This window comes from Molothrus ater, chromosome 2 (assembly GCF_012460135.2).
Source record: "Molothrus ater isolate BHLD 08-10-18 breed brown headed cowbird chromosome 2, BPBGC_Mater_1.1, whole genome shotgun sequence".
In the NCBI taxonomy this organism is placed as follows: domain Eukaryota; kingdom Metazoa; phylum Chordata; class Aves; order Passeriformes; family Icteridae; genus Molothrus; species Molothrus ater.
In genome coordinates, this window is record NC_050479.2 from 102,062,316 (window position 1) to 102,082,140 (window position 19,825).

Consider the following 19,825-nt stretch of genomic DNA (forward strand, 5'->3'; position numbering starts at 1 on the left):
ATGTGTTTCTACAGTGGAAAATGCCAGGTCTTTTATTTTTTTTTTTTTTTTTGATGCTGAGTTTAATTACATGCTTTAGCTCTTAATGGCACTAATTCAGTGTCACTGTCTGACATTGGCTTCATGATGGCTACTTATATCATTGCCAGCTGAGGATTGCAATGAAGACCATCATCAGCTAAACTATAAAGCACCAAAATGAACTCTTCAGTTATCTCATAAATTTATTTTTTTGATGTGAACCATGGTTTTCCTACTTGGGTAGCAGCTAGTTGCTACTGGCATTCAGTCTTTTGGGGAGGAGGGACAGTTGGGAGGTGTGAGGGGTTGGCCTTGGCTGGACACCAAGTGCTTCCCAAACCACTATCACTCCCCTCCCCAACTGGATAGGGAAGAGAAAATATAGTGAAAGGCTTGAGGGTTGAGAGATCACTCGCAAATGACCATCACCAGCAAACCAGACTAAACTGAGGAAAGTTCATTTAATTTATTGACAAATCAGAGTAGGAACTGAGAATTAAAAACAAGTCTTCCCTCATCTCTCCCTTCTTCCCTGGGTTCAATTTTACTCCTGATTTCCCAAATTTACCTCCTATCCTCTTCAGTGGTGCAGGAAGATGGTGAATGAGGGCTACAGTCAGTCTGTCACACGTTGTCTCTGCTGCTGCTTGCTCCTCATGAGGAGGACCCACACTTTTCCAGTGTGGGCAGTGGAACCTCTGCTCTGGCACCGGGAGTCCTTGATGTCCACAGGGCTGTTCCTCTCACACATTCTCAGTCCTTCCTTATCTGCCTACAATTGCTGCTGAAGAGTAACTCTTTTCCCTCTTTAAATCTGTTATCCCTGAGCACTACCACTATCACTGATGGTTAATTTTGGCCAGCAGTGGGACTGCCTTAGATCCAGCTGGCTCTGTTGGACACCAGGAAAGCTTCTGGTATCTTCTCACATAAAAATACAGGGGTGCTCCGCTGTAGCTCCCCTGCTCTGCTTCTCTGTTGGTTTTGCATCATGGAAGTGATGTTTTGAGAGAGTCTGCTGGCAGCTTCTTTTGTGTCTGATAGAAAACTAACTAGTGGTTGACTTTGAGAATTGACAATCTGTTGAACCACTGGAAAGCTGTACATGCCCCTGTGACAAACACATGTTAAAGATGAAAGAAACCCGTGAACTTTCTCTTCTCTCTCCCAGCCAGCAAAGAGGTGACATGGCTGGCCCGGCCCTTGTCTCGGCCAGGCTGGGCCGGGCAGCCCCTGCTGCAGGGTGTTGGAACCCAGGAAATTCCTCTGGCTGCCCTGGAGGGCTCAAGCCCTTGCCCGGGGGCTCAGAGACCTTGGCACAGAGCCCAAGACCCCTGTGCCTTTGATTTAGCCCTTGGAAAAAACAATTACCAACTTTTATATGAAGAATTACAAGTCAAGAAAGTTTAAGTAGAATAATGGTTAGTTTGTCATGGGGTAAAAAATAGATTTTTGAGGTTTTTAGAATGGGGGCTCAGGGTCCCAAGATGGAGGAATTTGGGCGCGCCTCGTCCTTTTTCCTTCTTCTTCTTAGCCTCCATCTTCTGGGTGATGTTGGCATTTTTAGATTGGTTTAGGGTAGAAACTTACTGTCTAACATAGGTGATAGGTATTGGGAAGTTATTGTAAATAGTGTACATGTAGTTTTTAGTATAAAAAGGTAACACCGCCCTGAAGGCGGTCAGTGTGCCTCAACCCAACCTGCCAGACAGACCTCGGTGGGTCGGAGAAAGAATGTTATAGATAAGAAACAATAAACAACCTTGAGAACAAGAATAGAAGAGTTCTGACTCCTTCTTCGACTGCTGGGCTGGGAAAAGAGACTTTCTAAGGGGGAGGTTGAAGAGGCATCTCGGGGTCACTCTGACCAGCAGAGATTCTGAGAGTGGGGCACCCTCTGGGACCCTGCTTTTGGCTGCCAGGCAGGGAAAAGGAGAAGTCCAGGTGTGTTGGCTGCTGAGATCGCAGTCGCTCCCCAGCCCCAGCCACAGTTCCTGCCACAAGCAACTGAGCCCAGCCTGGTTAGTGACCATCTACAGGCCCTGGGTAAGATATTAACTCTTGCAGTGCTTCAGTCCTCCCTCAAGTGAGAGAACAAGACCAAAGTGCAGACACGTAAAGAAACAACATGAAGACACCAATGTCAGTGAAGGAGTCAAGTCCCAGATGGGAAGGATGAGGAGATGCCTTTAGTTTTAAGCTGAAATCCTCTTGTAGAAGGACTCTTTATTCCCTATAATGCATGAAGGTATGGGGAGATGAAAGTGTTCAAATTGTAGATATCAAGCAAAGGCCCCCATGCTAAAGTAAGTAGATGTTAAAGTAGCTGTGATGCTATAAGAAGTTTGAACAGAGAAAGAGAGAATAGTGATGAAGATCCTGCACTCCCAGGAGGAGAAGATCTCTTTTCCTAGAGATGAAGATGATTTCAGAGATAGATAATGAGAACCTTTGCTCTTGAACAGCTCACCTTTAAATCAGTACCCCAGAAGTTGACATGGCCCATAAATGCAGATGTAGGAAAAGCTTGTGGAACACGGGAGTGATTTCACGACTGCAGATTTCCCCGGGCAGCTGCTATTCATAGAAATTGAGAGCCATGAGAGAATTCTTTTCTTGTAGAGAAGTCTCCACAACATTAACAACAGGGATTTCTCTCCCTAAATGAACTGAAGAAAGGCTATTCTAGAGGTGGCAAACTGACTGAAAATTTTAAGTATGTCTCTTTACAGTGTCAGTGGGAAATAAAAGGTTGTAGCGGGAGGAGAAGTGTCCTGAAGGTTTTGTTCTGTTTCTTATTACTCTTTCTTTTAGTTACTGTTAATAAATTCTTCTTTATACCCTTTTCAAGTTTTGAGCCCGCTTTGCCTTTCTTTTAATCCTACCTCACAGAAGGAGACGAGTAAGTACATTCTAGTGAGTACACTAGTGATTGGCCAGCACTGAACCCACCACACTAATTAGTGAATTGGCCGAAAAATCTCAAATTAGCAAACCAAAACCAGTACACGAAACTGGTGTTTCTGCCTGGTTTCAAACTGAAAGTGCCCCATCTTCCCAAAGCCTAGCCATGCAAACCCAGTGCAGGTGGGCAGTGTTCGCAAAGGGGAGCAGACGGCCAGTGGTGGAGGTACAACATTCTGGGATCATGTTGCTGCCTAGAGTAATGCTCAGAACTACTCTCCAGAGCACTGGAAACAGCACCCAGACTGTCAGAGCTCACACAGTGTTTGGACAATGCTCTCAGAATCACTGACTGGAATTGGGAGATCTCCCTGGTCCAACCTCCCGCTTAAGCAAGGTCATCCCAGAGCACATGGCACAGGATTATGTCCAGATGGTTGTGGAATATCTCCAGTGAGGGAGAATTTCTCTGGGCAAACATGGTGTGAATCCACAAGCTCTGTCTCAGGCACACGGTGGTGGGATTCTTGGGATTGTCCTGTGCAGGGCCAGGAGCTGGACTGCAATCACAGTCATAGATTCATAGAATGGTTTGGGTTGGAAAGGACCTTGAAGGTCATCTAGTTTCAACCCCTTGCCATGGACAGGGACACCATTCACTAAACCAGGTTCCTCCAAGCCCCATCCAACCTGGCTATGAACAATTCCAGGGATGAGGCAGCCACAGCTTCTCTAAGCAACCTGTACCAGGGCCTCACCACCCTCACAGGGCAGAATGTTTTCCTTATATCTAATCTAAACCTAGTCTCCTTCAATTCAGGCCATTTTTCCTTCTTCTGTCACTACAAGCTCTGGTAAATTGCCTTGCCTCTCTTTTCTGTAAGTTTTCTTCAGGCGCTGGAAGGCCACACCTAGGACACCCTAAAGCTTTCTCTTTTCCAGCCTGAACAGTCCCAGTTCTTTCAGCCTTTCCTCCCAGCAGAGCTGCTCCATCCCTCTGATCCCCTTGGTGCCTGCTCTGGCCTGGCTCCAGCAGGTCCCTGTCCTTGCTGTGCTGGAGCCCAGAGCTGATGCAGCCCTGCAGGTGGGGTCTCAGCAGAGGGGGCAGAGGGGCAGAATCCCCTCCCTGCCCTGCTGCCCACGGGGCTCTGGATGAGCCCAGCACACGGGGGGCTCCCACAGCCCATGGCTGGGGCATGTCCAGCCTCTCACCCACCGGGATGAGATTGTCCGATGATCGCTGCGGGGCCCTTCCAAGTCAGAATACACTCTGTGGCTCGGAGTTGCGGCGGTGGCACCGGGACCAGGAGGCTCCCGCCGCCCGGCGGCCGCGCTCGGCACAGCGGCGGAACGGCGCGGCTGCGGCCGGTGTTCCTGGCGGAGCCCGGGCAGGAGGCACCGGGGCTGCTGCGGGAGCATGGCCGCGCCGTGGGCCGCCCGCGGGCTGCGGGCCGCGAAGCGTGAGTGCCGGAGGGAGCCGGGACTGCGGGAGGGAGCCGGGAGTGCGGGGCCGCGCCGAGCTCGGGCTCGTACTGTGGCCGTGCTTTCAGGGGCTGAAAGGGCCTTTTCAGGCCGCGGGGGAGTTGGCCTGTGTGAGGGAAGGGCCTTTGCAGCCAGGGAGCGACATTAACCTTTGCATAGGACCAAGTAGTTAGGGTTAGAAGAGACTTCTGGAGATCATCCAGTCCTGCCAGGGCAGGGTCACCACGAGCAGGTGACACAGGAACATGTCCAGGTGGATTTGTCTCCAGGAATGTCTCCAGGGAGATACTCCACACCCTCCCAGGGCAGCTTATTCCAGTGCTCTGCCCCTCTCCAAGGAAAGAATTTCTTCCTCATGTTGAAGTGAAACTTCTTGTGTTTTAGTTTATGGCCGTTGCTTCTCATCTTATTGCTGGTCACCACTGAAAGGAGTCTGGCACCAACCTCTTGGCACCCACCTTTGAGATATTTATGTGCATTAATGAGATTTCTTTTCAGTCTTCTCCTCTCCAAACTAAACAGGCCCAGATCCCACAGTCCCTCCTCACAAGAGAGATGCCTGAGACCCCTCATCATCTTTTTGACCCCTTTTGTTGCCTCAGAGTCTCCTCTTGTGATTTTGGGCAGGCAGTGCAGGGTCCCATCGTGCTGGAGCTGCAGAAGTGCTACCTTGTATGTATTGAGACACGCAATATTGAAGTGGGTGATCAGTAGTGTTGTAGAACCCAAAACCTTATAAAGAGGCTTTGAAAACTCAGAATGGGTCACAGAATGGTTGAGGTTGGAATGGACCACAGTGGGTCATTTGGTCCAACCTCTCTGCTCAAGTAGGATCATCCCAGAGCACATGGCACAGGATTGCATCCAGGTGGTTCTGAAATATTTCAAGTTAGGGAGACTCCACACCCTCTCCGGGCAATCTGTTTCAGTGCAGGAAAGTTCTTCATGTTCATGTGGAATTTCTGTGCATCTGTTTCTGCCCCTTGCTTCTTGTCCTGTTGCTGGGCAGAGCTTGGTCCATGCTGTGACCGTTCCCTGCAGACACTGGCAGACACTGATGAGGTCCCGCCTCAATCATCCCTTCTTGAGGCTGAACAGCCCCAGTTCCCTCAGGCTTTCCTCATTACAGGGATGCTCTGCTGGACTCACCCCAGGATTGCTTGCTGTGGGATTATTGCTTACTCAGTGTCTCTCCTGTGCCCAGGGTACATCTCCACACCAGCTGTTCCTCGGCTGACGCCTGATGAGGTGGTTCGGATGCGAAATGAGCTCTTCACCAAAGAGAAAGAGAGACAATTGTCTCTTCACCCACGGATTGAGAAGATTGAAGTGAAATACACCGGGAAGCCGCACCCTGGCAGTGTGTTTGTCATGAACAAGGCTCTGTCCACGCCGTATAACTGTGCCATGCGTAAGTGGATGCACTTCTGAACTAGCCCCTCATGGTTAATGTAGTGCTGCCAATTGAAATAGAAACAGTTAATTTTTGGAGGCTTATTTCACAGTTCATCCTTCCAGGTCATTTACAAATATGAAAATTGCAGTTGTTAGAAATGCAGCAGTCTGAACTGCTGATCCTGAAAAATATGGTTATTAACTAACTAATACTTTAGGGGTTTTTAAATTTTCTTTAGATTTAAGTGAATGGCATTGCAAGAACTCTGTTCTGGCTTTTGTGGATGGTGAAATCTGGGACATGTACAGACCCCTGACCAAATCATGTGAAATTCAGTTCCTTACCTTCAAAGATGAAGATCCAGAGGAAGTAAACAAGGTAAGTTATTATCTTGTTCCATTGTAGGTAACCCTGGTTCTCTGTACCTTGTCTCATTGCAGGTGGCCCTAATTATGACCTCTTGATTCTGTGTGCACCTTTCAGCTCCATGCCTGTCTGCTTTCTTGAACTTTGTTGTCATTAAAGTTCAGACATTTTTAATGTCTTTTTAATGGTGCACCATGGTTATCATTAGCTGGACTAGTGTGTGGGCTAGGTGGTGAATTGTTGGCTTTCCTTTCAACTCTTGTGTTATTCTGGGATTTCAGATTTAAATATCTCCAGGGTTACATCTGGCTTGCATTCTAATTGCAGGGGTTTTTTTAGATTTGATTCTGTTTGGAGAATCATCTCTGAAGAGAAGTTTAAATGCTAAAGAAAGGAATCATAGAATCATGGAAAAGCTTGGGTTGGAAGGGACATTAGAAGCTCATCCAGTTCCACCCCCTGCCATGGGCAGGGATGCCTTCCATTAGACCAGGTCGCTCATAGCCCTGTCCAGCCTGGCCTTGAACACTTCAGGGGTGGAATGCTTGGGTTGGCAGCTAGGTTTGTGCATCATCCAGTTAAGTTTTGGGAGATTTTTTTGGACTAATTAGCTTCTAGGCGTTAAATTCCTGTTCTGAAATTCTCTTTGCAGGCATATTGGCGTTCCTGTGCCATGATCATGGCGTGTGTGCTAAAGAGAGCATTCAAGGATGAATACTCAGTCAACCTAGTTAAAGCTCCAGAAGTGCCAGGTGATAAAAGTGTTTTATATTGATTATCTTTTGCTGCTTCTCAAGTGAGTGCTTAATAACCAAACCTAGAAAAAAATTACTTCCAATGATTGATGGTACACATTGATATGTGTATTACATGCTGTTGTAGTTGCCTTTAATTTATAATAACCACACTGAAAACAATTTTGTTATCAATGTTCAGAAAATAGGTCAGTGTGGCCACTGGGTTTCAGACCACTCAGGATTTCATAGCTGAAATTAGTAACTAAACCTCTGTATTGTGAAGTGACATGAGCAAGGTTTCTGGATGTGATGAGACATGTTTCTGTGGAATTTGCTCTAATAACCGCATAACCTTGTCCATCACTTGAGTTTCTAAAAATGATAATGTCTACACCAAACTGGAAGATTAGTGAGGTACAAACAAGCTTAGTAACAACTTCTGCTCATCTGTGGTCTGATTTAAGATTTAGAAAAGTGAGAAAATGCACAATAGAATAGTTTGTTTCAATAACCAAACCTGCATAATTATGCATTTAGTGTATGAGAAGGTTGGTTGCTGGCCATGCGGAGTGCTATAGCTGCTTCTCTTTTTAGCAATTTTAGCATTTGTTGTGATTGATAAGTACAGGTAAATATTTCAGTTCTACCAGAATTTGGAATAATCTTGGATATACTCAGCTATATCATTATACTGCATATATAGAAATAGTGTGATCTTACTGGGTTCATAGATTGGATTTCTAAATAGCCATAACTCAATATACACAAAAGAGTGTTCTAAAAACTGTCAGATAAATTTGTGTTGCCTTTACCAGAAATCTGTGCATTGCTTGTGTCATGGATTAATAGCTCTAATATTGTCTGATTTCTCTATGCAAAAAATTCCTCTTTATAATTTAATAGCTCACATTTATTGTATCAGGCATACAATGGAAAAACAGTGAAGTATTTTTAAAGTGAGTGGTTTTGGGTTTTTTTGCAGTGTTAGATGCAGTTTTGTGAAGCAGTTTATTTTTTCTGCTCTTTATTGGGATTCTCTTATACTGACGTTACATTAAAACTCCTTTCAAACTACTTTCTCATTCAATGAAGTGAAATTAAAATAACACAAGTTCAGTCTGTCATTTTACAGTATAATCAGAGCTGAAAACTTTTGTGATGAATTTCTAGAAGTAATTCTGTTTTTCTTCTAATTTATTTTGTTGTAAGAATATGGTATGATGGTGAAATGCATATTTTGTTTCAAACATTAATATTTTTGTCTTTGGATTGGAATTGCAGTGATCTCTGGAGCTTTCTGTTATGATGTGGTTTTGGACAGTAAACTGAATGACTGGAAACCAACAAACGTAAGCACTTTTCAGGCATAAACCCTGGAGTTCTAGAGTTTGTGTCCTTGTCCAGTTGTTCTTTTTTGATAGGGGAGAAGAGACAGAGCTTTGTTTCCCTTTTTGTTAGTGCACATTTGGAGTAGTCTTTGGGAGCTGATCTCTGCATTTGCCACACACTGGTGCTATGGCAGAGTGCTCTGACATTTCCTTTCAGACAAAAATAAACTTTGTGCTGTCATCCACATGCTTTCAGGCTTTAGGTCTGTGGAGTTAGAGAAAATTCTAGTCTGAAGTACAAGTTCAGAAACAGTTGATGGGGCTGTTGGGACCTCAGTGCCATATTTGTTACTGTACAGATCTGTTCCTCCTCAGCTGCTCTTGCCTGGTAATGTGGATGCAGCCACAGTATTTGTGTGAGTAGAGTTTCTGAAAATAAAAGTGTGTATAAGGCATATTTTCTGGTGATTTACAGCAGAATCAGTTTGTTGTTGAATAAAATCTGTGAGCACATTCAGCTGCAGCTTTCCTTAATAGCTTGCTTATGTTTCATGCTCTGCAGTAAATCTAATAATCTGAATGTTCTAAATCTCAGAACCATTTGTGATCACAAATATTTTACCCATCTGGAGCCCATTCCTGTTCTTGTGCCCAAAAAGCAGCAGACGGGTGTATGGCTAGCAAAGCAATATTGGTACAATGCAGAATTTTTCTTCAATATGATCTTGTGGCTGAAGTAATTTGGTTAGAAATATTTTCTACATGACGTTTTAAATGTAATTCCACCTTGTAACAATTTCTTATTCACGAGTAAATCTGAATTACACAGAACCTCAGATTCTGGGCCAAGGTGATAAATTTTTATTTATTAAATATTCAGTACCTTTTTTTCACTTTGATCTATCATAATAGAGCTTATTTATAAGTGAAGACTCTACTCTGGGAAACAAGAGTTATAGATGAGTATTCAACAGTAGCAAGACTGTGTATGTAGTGCCATGTAGGGAAAACCTACTATTAAACTGCCTACATGTGCAGTTTAATTAATAGATATTGTTTCTGATGGAAAATGCCTATTTCTCATTGAAATGACTGGTCATTGAGTCTGTCCATTAAAAAACTGATGATCTGTAGTGCTCTTATGATAATAGTAAGACACTCCTACAGTAAAATTGCTATGTTTAGGGTTTAAAGTAGATGATCTTTGTTGCTTTGACTAATTTTTAGTATTTGTTGTGCTTTATCTGTTCACTACAGCTGTGAAAAGGTGGTTACAGTTTTTATGTTCTTTTATTAGGACAACTTCTGTTCTCTTACAAGGGATGCCAAAAAGCTAATCCATCAAGACCTGCCATTTGAAACACTGCATGTTGAAGCAAAAGTAGCACGTGAAATGTTTCAGCATAATAAGTGAGTGTCTGAATTTGCCTTTCTTTCAAAGAGGCAATTAGAAATCAAGTCAAATCTCTGCTTGGTTTTATAAATCTAAAATAAGATGTGAAGTAAGAAGGTGCTTCTCCCACTGCTGTAAATGAGCTTGCCTCCATTCTCTTCCCACCAACTTACTCACACCAATTTACTTAGTTCTTGTTCTCTTCAGAAGCCAGCACCAGGCACCTTCACTGGATGTATTTTCATGACAAACTGAAAGACTGAGACTACTTTTGTTCACTAGTGAGCTTCAAGGTTCCACTACTATTAAGTTGAAACTCTGGTGCTTAGCCTTGACATGGTGGCCTTTTCTGAAGGAGTTCCATATTTAAAGAAATGTATATTTTTCATGTCCTGGTATCTTCAAATGAAGATTTAATGAAATGCAGTTTTTGAATTGTGCAGGGGAAAATGGGTAAAATACTTTGGTCTGTGCTTTAAAAAAAGGTTTGTTCAAAACCTCCTGTTTTCTTTGCTGAAAAGAATACCTCAGCCATGTTTCTGGTCCACAGCTTTTTCATCATGGAGAGATGCAGGGGAAAATGAGAAATAATTTATCATTTTGTGAACCAAAATTAAACTACAGTGAAGCTAAAGTTGCAAAATAGCAAATGTTTTTGCTTAATGCTGAAGGTCATTTTAATGTGACATATGGATCATCATCTCCACTTTGTTGGCTGCCTTGACAGCAGGTGGGAGCTGACTTTTGATGGTCCCTTTAGATTTTGTGTATGGAAAGCCCAGAGAACACTTCCCTGTATTGCAGGCAGCCAGCTGTTAATGGCTGCACATTGCATCAGGTCAGTTCAGGTGGTGTCACGGTGTCTTCTAGTCTTACAGGTGACCTGAAAAACTCTTATTTGTAGTAGTAGGTCCATTGTATCTTTCTGGATAAAACTGTGGTGTAGGAGTGTAGCCCTCCTATAAAATATGCACAGAATAGACTGGAATAGATGTTCCAATGGGAAGGGACCTACAACAACCCCCTGGTTCAGCTGGCTGACTGATGTGGGGCTGACAACTTACAGCAAGTTATTAAAGGCATTGCCCAGATGCCTCTTAATCAGTGACAGGCTTGGGGCATTGACTACCTCTCCAAGAAGCCTGTTCAGTGTTTGAACACTGTCTCCTAAGGAAATGCTTCCTAGTGTCCAGTTTGAGCCACCTCCCAGCACAACATTAAACCATTCCCAAACATCCTGTCTCAGGATCCCGTGTTGGCTGTGCCATGATGATTGCACTATTTTTAAAGTACCTTTCAGTTGTGCTCAGTAAAATCTCTGTAATTTTTCCATGAACTGAGGTTGACTAACAGGTCTGTTAATGAAGCATGTCAATATGTGTTCTCATTAGGAATTTAAACCAGTCTCAAAGCTCACATAAATGGAAGCATGATTTTTTAGGAATTTTAAATGAATTAAATTAGTTTCTGAAGTGCTCTTGTAAGAGCAAGGTGTTAAAGGTGAGGATTTTTAAAATAATTTTTTTTCTTGTCCAGATACAAAATGGAGATGATAGAAAGAAAAGCTGCTGAGAATATGGAAGGAATTGTACCATTATATAGGTAAGCAAAACTGAACTCCCATTCTCTAATGATTCACTGGAACATTTAAGTATATTGCAAGTACTCTCTGCAAGTGAGAAGAGCAAGTTACTTGGGATGGTTTTAAATTTAAAGATCATTTGTTTTCATTACTGTCTGTGGTCTGTCTTAAGTTGGTGTGGTTTGTTTGCTTGGTTTTTTAAATGTAACTATTATTTTGTGATACTTTGTGATACTATGTTTCCATTTCTTGTTATGTTAAGGGTGGTTAAGTGCCAGAGAAGTCTTACTGTTTTCAGTGCTTTTACATGAAAACTAAATAAATCTCTAGAGCTTGACAGACTGAATAAAATACAACCCAAATACTGGTTTGAAAACAAGAGTTAGCATTGCATAATGGATTTTTCTTTCAAAGTTGTCAAGATTTTCCTAACTTGCAATCCACTATTTTGTAGTGGTGGAGATGAGAATAGAACAGCATCCTGGGGATACAGTGTAAGATACAGAGTTCTTAGTCTGGAGGCAGGATAATTGTCTGTATCTCAGGCCATTCTCTGTCTTAGGCTGTTGTAGGATATTCAGTTGTGTAGATGTCTTAAGAGTTCCTAATTTGTTTTTGTTCTACCTTAAGGAGCATCATCCATCTAAAGGAACAGATATCTTTGCAGTGGTGGTTCTTGAAATTTTAGAACAATGTTGTGTCATTCTTTCCTTCCACCCACTCAGATTTGCTCAATAAAGAGGAAAATGGGCTTACCTATTGCTTTCTGGGAGAGGTTCATTCTCAGTATTGGCCTTACTATGCTGTGTCTCTTTTCTCAATTGATTTGCAGTTTTCCAAGAACTGGAAAGAGAAATAACTGTGCAGGTTGTAAACACTGTACTGTGTAAAACTGGTGATCTTGGAGACAAATGTTTTTCTGGTGAATGACAGTTATCCCAGGTTTAGCGCCAACATGGCATCAAAGACTTTCCTAGACTTGAGGTTTAAATTTCCTAAGTTAATATAAGGAAATTGTGTGACCTATACTTTTGGTTTAGGAAACTTCAAAATGCTGAGCTGGAGATTTGTTTAGATTTAGTTTGGGATTTGTGTGGATTTTCTTTCTGTTGATTGGAATTTACTAATCAAAAATAAAACCTAATCTCCTTGTATTTTGCTCCAAATATATTTGGCATATAAACTGGGTTTGTTTTTTTTGTTCTCCCCAGGTTTGGTGACTTTGTAGATGTCAGTGAAGGTCCTCATATTCCAAGGACAAGTTTCTGTTTCCAGTATGAGATAACAGCAGCCCATAATCTTCAGACTGATCAGTCTGAATTGATAAGGAGATTCCAGGGTGTGTCCTTGCCAGTCCATTTGAAGGTAAGTAATCCATTTTGCACAGGTTTTTCTTCTTTAAATTGGAGCATTTTACCTGTGTTTCCATTTTGTTAGGTGCTATGTTGGTAGCTGAATGGAATTCATAGTTGAGAGCTGTAGAAAGGGAGTGCCCCTGATGGTGACTGTGTTGGATATTTGGGGTTCATTTTCCTGAAACAGTAGTGGATGTGCAGTCAGAACTAGAAAAGTTTGCATGAGAGGGCCCATGATGTTATTTTTTAGTATGGAAGGTGTTGTTTTGGCTGTATAATTTCTGCATGGATATTTCATTCTGCTTGCCTAAGTTGTGCATGCCAGTCTTCTAACATCTAGGCCACTGACAGTGCTTAAAAGAGCAGAACTTTGTGTTTATACTCATGATAAATATACCATTCAAAGAATTTTATGGCACCAAAGTAAAAAGTAGCAACAACAAAAAATGTCCAAGCTCTAATGAGTCTTAAGCAAAGAACTGAAGGTGGAGGCAGGAGTCTTTATTCCCATTCGTGTTGACTTACATGATTTTGACCTTGTTATCTAGCACATATACTGTTGTCTTAGTTGGGGAAGTTTTCAAGCGTTCCTCAGCTGATCTCTGTGTTCCCTTCCTAAGCATAATTCCCTTTTTTTCCCAATTAATTCCTCAAGGATTCCACACAGTGAATGAATCATAGAACCATAAAATGGTTTGGGTTAGAAGGGAACCATTTTATGGTTCCAATTCCCCTTCCATGGACTGGATTGCTCAGAGCTCCATTCAGCCTGGCCATGAACACTTCAGGGACGGGGCATGTGATGGGTAGACATTTATTCAAGTCCCCCACATGAATATGGGCAAATTGGACACCAAAATTTTAAGTTGTTAAAGCGGAACATTTGAACTGGGCATTATTATGGTTTTCTGCCGTCATTTCTATACACTTGTCAAATCTATTCTATGATAAGATTATTTTTTACCTCTGCTAACATCATTTAATGTCATTTCACACAGGCTCACCACACTGTGTGGCACAAGCTGCTGGAAAGATCAAAGAGGCTGGTAAGTCTCACTAGAGGTGAAGTACAGGTTACCAAATACAAAGGTGTATGCTCTGATAGAGGACACTTTAAATTATTAGAGGTAGGTAGTATACTCAAGAACATATCTTTAGGAATGGAAATATTCACAGGTGAAGGGAAATCAGAAATCTAACTGCTTGTTTATTAGAGAATGTGGTAGCACTGTTTCTGAGGTCTGTTATTGAAAAGCATTGCGCCATTTAAGAAACATGTACTATTTGCTTGATATGATTTATCCAATTAAAAAATACTTCAAGGTAAATGGAACTATAAGATATTATAACCCACATATAACCAAATAACCACTATCAAGACATATTTAAACATAGGAAGTCTTTGTAAGAATTAAGGAGCAACTGTTGTAGAGCCTTTTGATCAACAATTTTACTTACTTGTTTGGCAAGAGACAGAAAAAAAAATACTTCATGTCTTCTGAAACTTGTTAGCCATGGATATGTTCTGAGTATGCCCCGTGGCATCTTCCCTGAAGTTAGTTTGAATATTCTTGTTCTTCAGGTTTTTTAATTTTGGAGATAATAGTCTTTTTAGATTGTCCTTTCTTGTTACAGTGACAGTATGAGGGGAGGGTTTTCAGGATCAAGGAGAGTGAAATAATTTTTAAAAATATAACAAAATTGATATCTTTGTGCAGGTCACTGAAGAAGAATATTTGGAAACAGCAGCACAATGTCTTGAGGCAAAAGATGGAACTGAAGAAGGAAAACATGTATCAATTTAAATTAAGTTGAACCTCTAAATGTACATAATAAAACCTGTATTTTTACATGGCTGGTTTGTGCCTCTTACAAAAATGTCTTGGGTAATTAATTTGAATTCTGTGACATAAATCATAGATAAGTATAGACACAGGTATACACAAAAGGTTTCAGTCCCCTTTAAAGTTTTCCTTAAAGAAAAAAAGGATGGGTGGAGGGAAGTTAATTTTTTATCTGCAATAACTTGCAAGTTGCCCCTGTCCTTACCTTGGCAACAGTAATTGCATGTGTCCATCCATATGTTGATGCCTACTGCAACCAAAAGTTGAGACAAATAGTATCTTAAAAAGATACCCTTAAAAGTATGTAAAGGTATAATTGCCACTGCTTTACCAATACAAAAATAGTACAATGTAAAAGCCAGAAAGTTCTTGGAGTTTAATGATTTCTTTCTGCTGCAAAGTGCTGTTAATTTTTCCAGAATAATACCAAGAATTTAGTTCATTACTTGGATCCCTAGTGTACTAAGATTTATTATGCATTTTCTTCGTTTGATATTTAAATATGGTAACTTCAGTTAAATTTTGCAAGGGGGTTTTGTTAGATGATGTTTTCTAACGTTTTGTATTTTCATCCCTAACTCATTAGAACTGTTCTCATTATACCAGAGGAAATTTTTATTACTTTTTGAAGTGCAAATATTTTCTCCGAATTTCATCCCAATTATTATTTTTACCATTAGCTGCATCACATAGTTCCTAATCGGTTGACACCACAGTTTTGTGAGAGCAGGGTAGTAGTTCAGTAAAATACATTTAGGTATAACCCATGTCTTCTCAGGATACTTGGAAAATGGATGGGTTTTTTTTCTCTTGATTAATATTGTTTATAATGGTATCAGATGCTTATTTTTTAAAATAAGATTGTGGATTCAAAGTTTACCTTCAATGCACACATATGCATTTACACATTCTGTATATTTCCATTAAATTGGACTTGCTGGAGTGTACTTTGGCTTTGAACATGTTGTTCTGGTGCTGTTGAAGAAGCAGACATTGTTTCTCATCTTAAGAAACACAAAAATTTGTTGTGTTGTTTTCTTGGGTTTGTTGTGGTTTTCTTTTAGTTTTGCTTGGTTGGTTGGTTGGTTTATGTTTGTTGTTTAATTCAGTACTTGCCATCTTTGATTAACCCAAGGCTGGTGAAATTTTGCCATCTGAATTTTGAGATCCAATCCAGGTGGTCTGTTTTGAATCCTAAGCTTCTTTACTACAACCCAGCAAGCCCCTGATGTCTGCTTGCTATTTTGGGTATCCAGAATTCCTCCTGTATTCCACCAGCTGCAGAGGAAGGTAAGATGGCTGTTATCTCTTAGGAATATACCTTTTTTAACCCTGTCTGGAATTTCAGAATTTTTCTGGCAGGTTCTTTTTCATGGGGCTGGGGAGAGGGGTTTTTTTTTGTTTGTTATGTTTGGGGTTTGAGTTTTTTTGGTTGGAGCAGCAGGAGAGTCACCCCACAGGTGAATCCCCACAAAAGGGACTTTTGCAAGTGTGCGACTACAATACTGAAAACGTTGATGTCTGTAGCAGACCCTTCCCTGGAGGTTGTGCATAAAATGGTGGAAGCTCAAACTTCTATAGAACTCTGTGCTGTCTCACACCTTGACTTCCATGGGGTCTGGAAGACAGGAGAGATGTAGCTGGAGGATGCCTTTGAAAAGCACCAGGATCCTCACAGAGTAGAGCAACAGTTAAGAGAACTGGGCAAAAATGTTCATTTCTTTCTTACCATAGCACATTTTGAAACTGGAATGCAGATAGACGTCTGCTCTGCCAATGTGGGATTCAGAGCCACATGTGCAGAGAAGAACATCTGTGGTTTCTGGGGGAGATGGCTCATATAGTGTTTTGAGCACTCCCTGCCTGATCTGTATTAAGTGGTGGCACTGCTAGAAAAGTCCTGAACATTTCATAAATGAGCATGAGAACAAATGGAAGCAGTGCTCAGTGCCCCTGGCAGCCACAGAGCAGCAGGGAGATACAACCCTGAGCTCTAGGCCATTTGTTTTAGCACTGGCTGTTGGTGCATGAAATGCTGAAATTGTCTGCTGAGAAGGCTCAGCAGCAGCTGAGCCAGAGTGATGCTTCCTTTCTCTTTTTGACTTAGGTTTTCTAAACTTCAGCTGAACTGCAGGGTGACTCCAGCCTGGCTGGCTCTTGGAGGCTGTGCTCAGACACACACCTGCAACTATCACTGTGTACCAAACTTAAAGATATGGGGTTATCTAAAATACCAAAATGGGCATGGCAGAGCTCTGACTGAATGTGGATTCTGGATGTTTGTGCGCTCTCCTGCCCTCCCTAGGGCCTGGCCCAGTCTTCTCCATTGGAGATAGTCAGAAGACACCATCACTGATCAGTTCAAAAAGAGACAAGAAAGTAGATGTTATTTTCTATACTGAATGCTATAGGAAACTGCAGGGATTAGGGGTGGATAGATGGGCAAAAGAGACTGCAGAATTTAGCCAAGTCCCCTTCTTGGCTATTTCTTTTTATTAAATTTCTGTGTGTAAAGAGGCAATTTTTACTCAGCAAAAGAACTGCAGAACCAGCTAAAAGTAAGGAAGTATCTCGGAGGACAGTGCTGCAAAGTGGAGAAAGGGGAGGGTGGGGTCACTTAGGCCAACATACATGAGCAGAAGCTGATACTGGCCAGATTCTGATAAGGAATAAATAAGAATTTTTTTTATGGTGAAAGTGGTGCAACGCTGGAACGTGTTGTTCAAAGAACTTGTGAGTACCTGAGCCTTGGAAATGTTCGAGGATGGATTGGATGGAGCTTGGTGCATCCTGATCTAGTGGAAAGTGTCCCTGCCTGTGGCAAGGGGGGTGGAACAGGTTGATCTTTAAGGACTCTGAACCCAACCCACTCCAGAATTCTGTAGTGACAGGGGAAAAGGCCTGAAGCCTTCTTCCTTGTTGCACATCTCAGCAGTAGTTTCATGGCTTCTCACATTCAAGTTGTTCCTCCTTCTACGTCTTGTTTGAAAGAGTTGAAACTTTTAATTTTTCCCTTTACTGGTTTTATCCAAAAAAAAAAGAAAACCGTATATTAAGGTTAAAGCTACATGGTGTCTTGATCCTAAGAGGTGGCAGTAGGAAGGTTGAGCAGTATCAGCTGACACATATAACCAACTGAGAAATTTTTTTCCGAAGAAATACTCTGTATTTCATGTTATCATGGATTTTGGAGATAGAAAAGGCAGTGGGGATGTAGTATGACTTATTTCATAACAGAAGTAATTAAATACTCAGAAAGAGATGTTTTTTTTTCCTTACCAGGCAGTAAAGGCCTTCCCTGGGAAATTGAACACATGCAAGTGATGAAAACAATCATCAGTACACATCAAGTCCTTTCATGACAGCAACCAGAACAAGTTTCCCTTTCAATTTTAACTTCTGTCAAGGAGTAATACTCTACTGCTTTTTGATAACTTATCTAGCACTATTCCACTCATCACAGTACTTTGTTATGTTTGAACCCAGTGAACTTGCTACATTTATTTTTTTAAATTTTACAGACACAGGAACTTGGCAGCATAAAGGTGTTTGATGGGAAGAGTTGACAGTGGGTATTTCTTGAAGAACACCAACCATCTGAAAATGGTAATGCTATCATGCTGTGGTTTTTCACAAGACTTAACCCCAGTCATGGACAGCATTAACATTTTTTCAGAGTGAAAAGAAAACCTATTATTTTATTATCTGCTAATATAATATCCACAACCTAACTATGTCCACTTTTCTGGGGAACCAGCTGTGCAGAAAGAGTGCATATAATTGATCTAACATTTGACCATATATATAATGGCTATCTATTTCATTAAGTTTGCAAGTTACTCACATTTTAAAGAGAGAAAATGTGAGTGAACAAATACTTGATTTTCATGGCACGAATAAGAATCAGGATGGTGAGGGGAAAGATCTGTTTTCTTCCTTAGGACACCTTCTATTGACATGTGTCTATACAGGATAGGTGCTCTAGGATCATCTTTGCTTCAGCAAACCAATGCTGCTGAATGTGGCCTCAAATGGACAGGGAAATCAAACTGAGCTTCAGTGTCACACAAGAAATGAGATTGTCTCTGGACTCTCCTCTCTTTTGCCACGATATTCTTCCTGCTTTTAAAGTAATTTTCTCTGGAAATTTAATAGGAGTATGCTTTTCTTTACCGAAATGCTTTTCTTTACTGAAATATGCTGCACCACTTTGGGAGTTCCCTCTCAGAGTTATGGCTATGACTTTGGAAGGGGTAAAAGTGGCTCTTCCTTTTTGGTGGTTATGGCCCCCCAACTGTATGCAATCTAGGAGAGCCACTTAACCTAGAGACTGATTTGGAAAACACTTATGCCCTGCAGCAGTTCTGTCTGAGTGTAAAAATCACATTCAGTGAGACTCTTTGTATGGGACACTTTTTTATGAGGCCATTGATTTCTGTAAGTTTCTGTGGTCTGGAGTGCTCTGTGATCATTCTTTGTACTGGGGATTCACAGGCAGAACACTGCTAACAGAAAGAGGTGTTCATATTGATACATGACAAACATTAAACATATTTCTTAATTTATGGTGAGTACTTTGAGTTTTTTAGTTTTCCCTTTTGTTCTCCCATCAAATTAATGTTTCATAGCTAAACTATTCCCCAAGCAGATTTAAGTAGAGATAAGAGAGAGTTTTAAGGACTGGCTCTGTCACTCAGGTTTTGTGACTGTGAATATTCAGGAACTATTTTGACCTTCCACAAAATAAATATAACAATACTTTCCTGTTTCTCTACAATTTTCTATGACTTCTTGAAGTTTGTAATGCACGGGTAATCCTTAAGAAAACTAATGATACTTTCATTTTCTCCTAATGACCCATTGACCCATTTCTCCTAAAGAACTGACAATGGAATCTCAAAGAAACATTTTCTGTCAGTTTTTGTCTTAGGTATAATTAAATTCTGTAGAAATTAATAGAAGTTGTACACACCAAAAGTTTAATCCATCATTTTTCTTTCCTAATAAAAATGAAGAAATGAAATATTTGTGTAGGAAGTAAAACCAAAAGAGCTAAAAGGTGACAAAGTAAAACACAGGTTGTGTTCAAAATGTTACATGTTTGACATCCTAGTAAGGATTTGATAATACACAAAGCTGCTGTTTTTTCACTGCTTTTCCAGACTCTATACCCAGCAAGCATGCCTGTATGCAGAACAACTTGTCTTTTTACATGTAGAGCAGAGGTTTTTTCCCAGCATAACACTGACTGATTCATGATTTCTGTTCTCCTCCCACAGCTGTACCAGTTTGTTCCGTGTGAATTCTGGTAAGAGGCATAGTACAGTGTTAATGCTAATGTGTAGGAGTCAGTCATAGGTAAAAACCCCTATCACGATTAGCATTAACAACATACAGCCAGCAGAACTCCACAGACT

At 41.2% G+C, this 19,825-nt stretch overlaps 1 protein-coding gene across 1 annotated transcript; it reads left to right on the forward strand.

The window, feature by feature from the left end:
- Nucleotides 1-4,285: 4,285 nt before the first annotated feature.
- MRPL39 (mitochondrial ribosomal protein L39) lies at nucleotides 4,286-14,414 on the forward strand. Its single transcript, XM_036391872.2, has 10 exons — nucleotides 4,286-4,385; nucleotides 5,612-5,818; nucleotides 6,042-6,181; nucleotides 6,822-6,921; nucleotides 8,188-8,255; nucleotides 9,532-9,644; nucleotides 11,164-11,229; nucleotides 12,421-12,574; nucleotides 13,563-13,610; nucleotides 14,283-14,414. Exons 1-10 carry the CDS (start codon nucleotides 4,343-4,345, stop codon nucleotides 14,367-14,369), a joined length of 1,026 nt encoding a protein of 341 aa, XP_036247765.1. The 5' UTR covers nucleotides 4,286-4,342; the 3' UTR covers nucleotides 14,370-14,414.
- Nucleotides 14,415-19,825: the final 5,411 nt, after the last annotated feature.